We start from the raw sequence: 10125 nt of genomic DNA on the forward strand, positions 1-10125 counted from the left end.
TAATTTCGCACACTGACTACTTGTTATCATTTTAGTCCTAGATTGTGATAAGAGAAAGGTCAATGAAAATTGTATTTCCATCGATAACATGAATCTCAAAAGCTCATAACTTTCCCTATTTCATCTTCAAGCTGTACTTCAATTGATTTGTTTTTGTGATTTTCAATTATCTCTTGCATTTTGCGATGTCTGTGCTTTTCAGACTCATTTATGACATACAAGTGCAATACATGGATACAGGGTTCAAGCTCAACGTGTGGACTTGTGTATATTGAAGTGTGATGAATATAGATATAATGGACAAGCTGAGGTAGTGTACATACCTAATGACAGAGTACAAGATACAAATCTGAACTGTTTGTCAAATGACAGACCTGCAGTACTATTTCTGGTGTGACAGACAGTTGAAATACAGTGCCTAGCTATTATCCATAGACCCTCGAGAAAAACTATACTGAAACAAAACGTGCCATTATCAACATACTATCTTGATGTGTGACTCATTTTGTTGCATTGACCTGAACATAAAAAAGAAAGTCTGTCAGGAAGAAAAGAACAAATCTAAAATACCCCCAAGCTCTATAAGTTGACTGTTTCACTACACTTCCATTATTGTTACAGAAAGTTGAAAGCGAAATTGAAGACCGAGATATCTTTCAACCACATTTATAATCTGTTGTTAAAATATCATGCAAATTAAATGTAACAGAATTTGATTGATGACAGTGAAGCTCTTAACACACGAGATACCACAGACATACACATACAGAAACACAGAGAGTAAGTTGATATGTGGTTGTTCCTTTTTGGTCATGTAGTTTCTTTCCATAAACACATTGGCATCTTGTTGAAATTTTAGCTTGTTGGTACAATGTCTATATTTACTAATCAGTAATCAAGTCAACTATTTACAAGAAGAAAATGACGTTGCTAAAACTTGTTGCAACACACAACAATAATATACTGGGTACATAGTTTTTCTCACATCAAAGCCCTTAATGAAATAATACAATTTCTGGTCGACTCAAAACTTTTCTATTATATTTTCTAGAGAAAAGTTGATGGGTATGCATACACTTTATTTTAGTAATTTTATAACGCTTGGGATAATTGAAGTCAACCGCGTATTCTGCCGCTGAGGACGCAAATCGTTAATAATATACATTCATTAATTGCTCTATTGTAAGCGGCTTGATAAACTTGATAACAGTCGATATTCGTTTATAAAAAGCCAAACTTCAGACCAGTTCTTTCCACGTTTTCCCTGTATTCATTGGTTTCACAACAGCACAAAGTTCAAGGTTTCAAGCTTCGAGATTTGGTGGTAAAATGGTTCACTGAAATTAATCAGCAATGTCATCGGCAGGATACATGAAAAAGATGTGGAAAATTAATCATGAAAGGGGATGGTTGGTAGTTTTAATACGTAAATTTGAGTTGTAATCAAGTGGATTCCGAGGCACAACATACACCAGTACTTCCAGTCCAAAATTACTGTAAAGAGTCCCCATTTGGACTTTATACCCAGCAAGCATCGGACCACACGGTTGACGTACGCAAATAAACATTTTTAGTACCGCAGACTTATGACCTTAGTGACACCGGACTACTGACACTCCACTCTGAAATACGAGTTACCACAGAATATTGCAGTCTTCTCGACACTGCCCTTTCCTTCTGTTACTTAGGTCCTTGTGTATCAACATTCAAAAATGCTGACTGAAAAATCCGGGGAGAAGGTAGGAACTCATATCTGTGCTACTCCGACGTATTTTATAGTTGCCATTTGTGAATGTGCCAAGTGGATCATTAACTTTGCAACAGTAATATAGACGGACGCCATTTTTGTTTATATATTTGGTAACTTACCAAGAGTTAAAATATGTTCAATCGTCCAAAAATGATTCTCAAAGGTTATCGAGATCCACATAATGTTCATATTCCTATGTTTTCGAGACAATTTGGTGTCAACAATGCTTATAAGAAAAGTGAACTGAAAAATATAAATAAACTAGATTTCATTTATTTTTCCTTTTCCCGCTTGTTGTCGGTCAGATAAACAATAAAAACGGCATTAGTAAGACGCCAATAAACAGGATATGAAGTTTTACTTTCTGGTTAGTAAGAATGCATGGTTGAATGTAATGAAACCTTCCGTCCCTGTTCAGTGTTCACGACTGAATTTCACACTCTTTAAGTTCGGATCGTTTTTATTACACACAAATATTTTGTATATCAATTACTGCTTGCAGTTTACAAATTCAATGGGTCAGTATATTTAGCATTGAAAGTCTAGATTTAACTTGTCTAGAGGACGTTGAGATTTTTTACCGTAAACATGACAAAAATAGCTAAAATTTTATTCAAGGGCAGAAAATATGGTGGGAAAATATACTGTACTTCCCAATATAACAAGCGTTTGCTATGGCATATATTTGATAATTGATTTAGCATATCAGATGTGCTGAAGGCAATATTATATTAAAACCCAAACACGGGACTATGTGCCCGGGGCGGGTGACCATTTGCCCGACGTAAGGAGGGCAAATGGTCTCCTGCCCCGAGGGTACATAGTCCCATGATTGGGCCATAATATTTTTATTATATGCCTCTCTTACACAGTTTTCACTCAAATATTTAGATTTATCGGAAATCATAATCCAATGCTTTATTTCCATCTTAGACGAAAATCTGTTAACAATGGAACGATTTTCATCATCGAATGGCGCAATGATACATTTAAACTACTGTTATGCGGTTTATCAATTTTATTTTTCTGCAAAATTTTCCAAAACCGGATTTCCTGTGCAAAACATGAAATTTCGACATTTCTACATAAAAAAGTTGTCAAGTTGAAAATACTTCCGGTTCACTTTCAGTCCAATGATGACTATGCGGCCCACGACGTCATCGACGAGTTACCATTGAATCCTATGGAGCGCGCGACGTTCCATATACGAGGCATGTAATATGATGATATCCTCGCTTGATAGGGATATATTAGACAGCCTTGTTCCTCTTCTAGTTTAAAGCTTCAGGACGGTTAAAGTTTGACTGCCATCTCCGCCAAACCAGATATAACACTGCACAAACCTATAAACCATTCTCAAGTAGAGTTAATCATTACCTTCATTCACAATAATTGTGACAACTGTACAGATTTTTATCAATCAGGCAGCGACAAAAATATGTGCGGGGAAGAAAATATAAAGGAAAATACATCAATACAATGTACGTTTACTAGGTTGGTCGATGGGTGCAACTTATAAGAAAACTAGCAAAAATTTGGCATAGTTGAGAGTAATGTGATATCGGTAACAAGAGGAACGCTCTACAAAATGTACTATGATTTGTATCCCTTTCCCCGCCCCGTACAGACTTTTGACTCCTGTTTAGCTTAGTTTCCAGCACAATTTTATCTCATTACTTTCTAAAAAGTTGGGAATCGCTACGCTCAAAAATTGCAGAGTTCATGATTTGTAGCTCGAACTGTCCATGGTACATCCAACCTGAACTGGATGTGTGCCTTCCCCTGGGGCACTGCCTCCCCTCAGGTTACTTACCGCAGACATGTTCAGACGATGAATTTTTCTCAACACTAGTTTACGTAAGTGAGATTGAAATATCCTGAATACGCCTGCTCTGGTGTAGTAAACTGATTCATTCTAGCCTAGGAACAGCACTTATAATTCTGGTATAATTGGGGATACCTCAAAGTCGCGAAATCTTGAAATTGTGGATTCAACAATTGCAATACTAATCGAATGTAAATTTACAAAGGAAAAGGGGAATGAAAATGACGAACAACAATTTGATCATAAGGGCATAGTCAAATAAAGGCAGGGCAAGTGTGTGATTAATTTAATTCTGTTTCGTTTGATTTCCAACTTTTTCATTCCCTGTAAAAATGGAATGTTTCGATGTTAACCCCTCCGCAAATCGATTCGGCCATCGAGGCATGGATAAGAGCGGTAGTAAACCCCAATCAAAATATTTTATTTGAGCTTTGATGATGTGTTGTCGAGGTCATACAGATTTGGCTATGGTAGTTGATCAACTAAGGATTACAATAAAGTTAATTATACCTGGACCGACATTACATATATTTTGCCAGCATTTGTGATTTAAAGCAGGATTGAGTGAATCATATTTTTGCTGAAATTGAGTGACTATTATAATGGTTATACAATAGTTTTACAACAAAAACAAAACTTATTTGGGAGAATCGGATATTGTAGTCTTGTTGGTTAATCAGCAAATTTAAGCTTATTTATTTATTTATTTATTTATTTATTTATTTATTTATTTATTTGCAGTTCACTGTTTTCATGAGTAATGTGTACATGTAATATTGCAAGTTTCAGCTATAGGGCACATAACAATTTTGATAAATTAGTACAATTAAAAGACCCTAATCTTATCAATTTTTTCGCATTTCGTTAACATCGTTTTGCAAATGAACGAACAGTAAAGTTTATTCTGCACATTTTTCAGGATTACAAGAGCTCTGAAGACAAAACAACGACTGAGAAAATGACTGAATCCCTCGTTACGATATTATTTGTGTTTGCTTCGTGGATCACCGGACAGTACAATCTCCCTGGGCTGAACGGAAACATTGCCACATATTTTTGTGCTCAACAAAACATCGCTACTGAGACAAGCAATATATGCGGTACTGTAATTGATGTAAAGGTCAGTGAGGATCAAAAGGAAAGTGCTGAAAGTGTCGGTATTACTCTGATCCCGGCACGAAGAAAATCATCATTAGACCCTCAGCGACATCCTCCAAAATTAGACTGGTTACTACACCATGACATCTATTACCCATCACTTGGAGATTTGGAGAATGTAAAATACGTAGTAGGACATGACTCTCTGACTGCTGAAGCTGCTAAAGATATCCGTGACAGTCTGTTCCCAGATGCTGAGTTACATCTCCTTAAGGTACATTTACCAGGAGTATTGGTCATGTTTGACAAATGGGATGTTAACAAGTATGGCCAGCCAGAGTTGCACAGAAATGTGTTGACATGGATTTCCTCTAGAACTGGTAAGGACTTGAAAGTCTATGCCACTGTTCTTGATGTTTATGTCACTGAAGCGCAGAGACAGGATGCAGAAAAAGCTGGTATTACCTTGATCCCTGCAAGAAGAGCAGAGCACCTTGATCCTGAGGATGATCCTATAAACATCCGTTGGCTGTCTTTCCCAGATGATTACTACCCTCGACTAAAAGATCTACCGAACATCCAAAACGTGATCGGTTATGCTCCAATGACAGCTAAGGCTGCTGCCAATGTCCGCAACAGTCTATTTCCTCAAGCCAAGCTGTTACAGATCAATGCAATTCATCCTGACTATCATGCTACTATGACAAGTAAAGCACACAGTAAACTAGAAAGGGACATGCTGAATATTGCTAAGGAAGCCGATGCCATGGTGTCCATTGGTCCAAGCATGTACGAATACTTTCAGAATGCATACAGGGCAATTTCTGACAGGTCCATTCCACACATTGAACTCCTACCAAAAGTCGGAGAATGTTTCCAGAAACAACGTATACGACTTCAGGAAAGTACTCCTCAACGTATCATATTATCGTATGGTGAGATTCATGATCAAGGTGATATTACGAGTGACTACGGCAAGATCGCATCCACACTTGGAAAGGTTGCTTCAGCTCAAAGACAACTGCGTGGTCGTCCCTTAAAGTGGAACATCCTGGATATTCCATCAGAGTTTACGGACATGACAAAGAAGAGCATAATCGAGTTAACTGACTCTGACATTGAAGTAGCTAAACTCAAACCAACAGCTGACATAAGTCAATTGTTAACTCATTTGCAACAATCCCACCTTTGTGTCACTGGGTTATGCCACTCAGATTTTGGCTTTTATGGTTTAGAAGCAATTGCAGCTGGATTACCTACCTATGTGAATAGAGATTCACAGCTGGGATCGTTTATCACAAAATACCTGGAATCGTACAAAGACCTCTTCCTCGCGAGCAGGGAACAAGAGTGGCATGACAAATTAACGGGAGCAATAACACATACTAAAATTGCCATGAAATGGGCTTATAAACTAAAGACAGCTTATTTTGAGTGCGCCGAGATAGACCAAAGCTATGCTAGATTTTCGGCTTTGTTCACTGAAGAGAAAGGACCAAGTGAAGGTAACTATAGTAAAATAATAATGACTGGAATTTTTTCACTTCATTAATCATAGATAAATAGCATCAATATTTAAATGAAATAAACTTTCTTGTATTGCCATAACTGTTACAATTTATGTACTGAGTGGGATTTAGATACATTTTACTTAAACACTTCAAGTTGAACCCTCGTCATAGATTATAGGGGCCTACTATTGTTGACACTGCTATTGGTGAAAAGGTATACTTTGATAATGTAAGTGACTAGGCGCCATCAATGCCTTCACTTTTCAAAATATATATTCGAGAGTCTATCTTCGTTCATATCGATTGAGTTTAAAACTCATACTGCACAAAGTATTCCTGGACATACTTTCAACAGCAACAAAAGTGCTATGTATGTGAATTCATTTGGTGATTGGACTAATGGCCTTTGCTTTTCAATGAGGGAACAGTATGCAAATAATATAAATTATTGAATATAGAGTTAATAATTTGTGACTCTGGCATTGACTTCTCTGCATCCATCAGACCTTGCTGTGACCATTGAACTGAACACACAACTTTTGAAACAGCGCTTGAAAGAACTGAGTGAACAAATGGAAGTGATGTCAAGGCAAGAGCTAAGTGATCAATCTGCAGTTGCTGCCATAGCACAGGATATTCAGGATGTATCTGACACTCTGAAAAGATGTCAACAACGATTCAAGAGAAAAACGGACAACATGGTAGATAAGGACAATGAAACACTTAAGAAAGTCTGCTCAGGGTCGGACTGTGGCGTGAATCAGGCAAAGATCACAAAGGGGTCACTTGGAATGTTTCTAAATTTTCTCAGTATTTTAGGTCTTTACAGATTCAAGTCAAGTGTTCACACTGGGAGATTCGCTAAATTGTACGAACCATCACTACGGGTTTTTTGGCAGCCAATTTGTTTCACGCGTAGTCGTCCTAATGAATTATTCATGAGCCCACTACGGCAGCGACACGCTGTCTCATGGACATTGACGCCCGTCAGAAATATATAACGCTATTGCCGCCGTTTCACGCTAGCATTGTCCTAAAGATTCTCTAAATATATAGTATACATATACATGAAACCGTATATGTAAGTATTTTACTTACACATAAAATAAATTACGAAAATTCTGCCAAATTATGCTGACACAGACAAGCGGTTATGTCCGAATCGCGTACAGCACCACTGCTAATTAAGCCCTGAAACCAATTCGTACCAGAAAAGTAGGGCGTAATTTTAAAATCGAAAACGATACGATTTTTGTTACGATGAACATCCGAACGACTGTGTCTTTTCTTCCATTTCGTGCGAAAAATGAAAAAATTGAACCGGCGAGTTTTAGGTATTGCAAGTGTGGATGAATGATATGAAAAATTCCCATAGTAAACAATGGTTTTTGCGCCGTCGTCAGTACCTTGTGGATCGCTTGCTTCAATTTTTTTAGTGTTTCATTCATAAGTAATAAAAAATTCACTACTGACACCTTGAGATGCCATACTACAATCGTATCGTTTTCGATTTTTAAATATATGCTTATATTCTTGTGATTTTACACTTGAACCGCCGTCTGTAGTTTGACAAAAAACACATTGCCCGCGCCCCATAGGAAAACAATGGCGTCTACTATCTACAAATTCATGGCCGCTATCGTGCCGATCACTTGCTTCAATATATTTATTTCATCAGCTATGAATGTAAAAATCTAAATCCGTAATCTTTAGATGTCGTTCTACAATCGTATCGTTTTCGATTTTTAAATAATGGCTCAAATTATTGTATTTTTACATTTTTACAGCCTTCTGTTTTTCGGCAACACACATACTCGCGCCCCATAGAAAACAATGGGCGCTGATGATCTACCAGCTTCGCCGCTATCGTGCCGATCGCTTGTTTCAAAATATTTATTTCACCCACTTTGAATGTAAAAATCGAAATCTATAATCTTGAGATACTGTACTACAAGGGTGTTATTTTCGATGTTTGGATATTCCGTTAGTTTCGTGTAAATTTACATTTTACTCTCGTGATTTGGCGACGTACGCGTATACGTTACTCCCTCCCGCACCCAGTATTACCGGCTGTAAATTCTTCGCCGCTACCGTGCCGATCGCTTGCCTCAAGATACTTATTTCTTCAGCTATGAATGTAAAAATCTAAATCTATAATCTTAAGATACTGTCCTACAAGGGTATTATTTTTGATGTTTTGCTGTTGCGTTGGTTTTATTTAAATTTACATTTTACTGTCGTGATTCGGCGACGTAATTTACTACTCCCAAGCCCATACAAATACAATGGCATATTTACCGGCTGTGATTATTCACCGGTCCCGAGTCAATCGCTCGCTTGGAGATTATTATTCCTTCAGCTATTGACTTTAAAAAAATACACAAATAATCTTGATGTTGTGCACTTCAATTGTATGGTTTAAGATTTTTGAAGTTTTGTTTTAATTTTTTAAAGTTTACATTGTTACAGACACAAGTAATTCAGCGCCTTACATGCAGAATACCCTATAGATAACAACGGCGTTTTCACCGGCTGCAATGCTTTACCGACCCCATTTACATCGCTCGCCTCTTTATGCTTATTGCTGCCACTATGTAAATAAAAAATTACACATATTATCTGGAGATAATATGCTGCCATTGTATGGTTTTCGATTTTTGAATGCATACATAATTTGTTCATTTTTTTGCATTTGTATTGCTGGTGTTCGGCGACATCAACATGCGTTGCGCGATATTGTAAACATTGACTGTATAATCAGTCTGCAGGTGTATTTCAATAATCCGACATATCTTGGGAAGTATATCTGGCAAAAAGAAATACAGCAGTATCATTTTCTATTTTTCGTCTCCTGTATTTACTGCTGTTTTTAGATATATAAGTACTATAACTCGATAATTGCAGCTTCTCTTTCTGGGCGCCGCCATCTTGAAAATCTGTTGCTATTGACAATAGCAATGGCAGAGCTTAAACAATGGCGGCGCTGCACTGAACAATTAGAAGGCCTTTTTCCCCGTAGTGCATGGTTGATAACAGATGAAATGAGAGAGATGGCAGCAAAAGTAGGCGTGCCTCTAAAACTGAAAGTCACATATGACGAGAACAGCTTCAACAAACTCGATGCTTTCTTTATAGAACGTAAGTTCACATCTGCATTTTGTGTCATTGATTTTGGCATTTTATTTATAAAATAGTACCGCGCACGAAGGGATAAGGTCAGTGCTTTTGTGTCGTACAGTTACTATGGTGCGACTATGTATGTGAATATGTTTTATTTTGGGTTTTTTTGCACACAGGAGATGGGAAACAATGTAAACCATGTAAACACATTGGTGGAGAAGTTGTTTACAGATTTGAAAAGGAACCGAAGCTAAGCCCAATGGTAAGTGTCTATCATAATTGATCTTAACAATTATTGGGGAATATGAAAGTACTTACTGGCAGTACAGCGAATAAAATCGGGTACCCTTTAAGCATATGTGATCATTTTTCTTACACGGTGAGACACAGGTGATGTGAGACATACGTTTTGAAACAATCCTAATTTCAAATTACTTTTCTTCAGGTGGAAATATCAGCTCCTAGACTTTGCAAAATACTAGTATCACTGAAGTGAAGATAAATTTTCACTTGGCGGTAATGTTCTTTATCATTTCCTCTTACTGTGAGCATCATGAGTACTTGGCAATTCTAGACAGTTCGGTTTCAATCATGAAAACACAAATATGCATATCCCACATTGTCTAAAATCTCAGACCATTGTTATTGTATTTTTTTCTCTCTTTGTCATTCTAGTTTAACTGTAAGTTATTTAAAACAACGTTAGGTTACAGAGTTACTTAGATTTTAGCACCCCATAATCTTGCAATTTTGTTATTGATTATTCATATGCGATTTGCATGTATACATTGAATTTGTCAAATGTTTTGAAATTCTTGTTT

The 10125-nt window shown here is 37.1% G+C and overlaps 3 protein-coding genes and 2 long non-coding RNA genes across 7 annotated transcripts in view; 3 read left to right on the forward strand and 2 right to left on the reverse strand.

Moving 5' to 3' along the window:
• The window catches only part of LOC139125649 (uncharacterized), a 176630-nt gene that overhangs the window by 46716 nt on the left and 119789 nt on the right, over positions 1 to 10125 (reverse strand). The window lies entirely within an intron of this gene.
• The window catches only part of LOC139125644 (coiled-coil domain-containing protein 191-like), a 218719-nt gene that overhangs the window by 37530 nt on the left and 171064 nt on the right, over positions 1 to 10125 (reverse strand). The window lies entirely within an intron of this gene.
• Positions 1289 to 5401, forward strand: LOC139125135 (uncharacterized). The gene is made up of 3 exons (XM_070691240.1): positions 1289 to 1739; positions 4495 to 5266; positions 5382 to 5401. Exons 1-3 carry the CDS (start codon positions 1713 to 1715, stop codon positions 5399 to 5401), a joined length of 819 nt encoding a protein of 272 aa, XP_070547341.1. The 5' UTR covers positions 1289 to 1712.
• On the forward strand, positions 5390 to 7226 carry LOC139125643 (uncharacterized). The gene is made up of 2 exons (XM_070691740.1): positions 5390 to 6178; positions 6689 to 7226. The coding sequence occupies exons 1-2, from the start codon at positions 5410 to 5412 to the stop codon at positions 7183 to 7185; spliced, it is 1266 nt and encodes a 421-aa protein (XP_070547841.1). The 5' UTR covers positions 5390 to 5409; the 3' UTR covers positions 7186 to 7226.
• On the forward strand, positions 9212 to 9820 carry LOC139125651 (uncharacterized). The gene is made up of 3 exons (XR_011550317.1): positions 9212 to 9322; positions 9481 to 9566; positions 9750 to 9820. It is a non-coding gene; the product is annotated as an uncharacterized lncRNA (long non-coding RNA).

This window comes from Ptychodera flava (genome assembly GCF_041260155.1).
Source record: "Ptychodera flava strain L36383 chromosome 3 unlocalized genomic scaffold, AS_Pfla_20210202 Scaffold_25__1_contigs__length_14229661_pilon, whole genome shotgun sequence".
Classification (NCBI taxonomy): domain Eukaryota; kingdom Metazoa; phylum Hemichordata; class Enteropneusta; family Ptychoderidae; genus Ptychodera; species Ptychodera flava.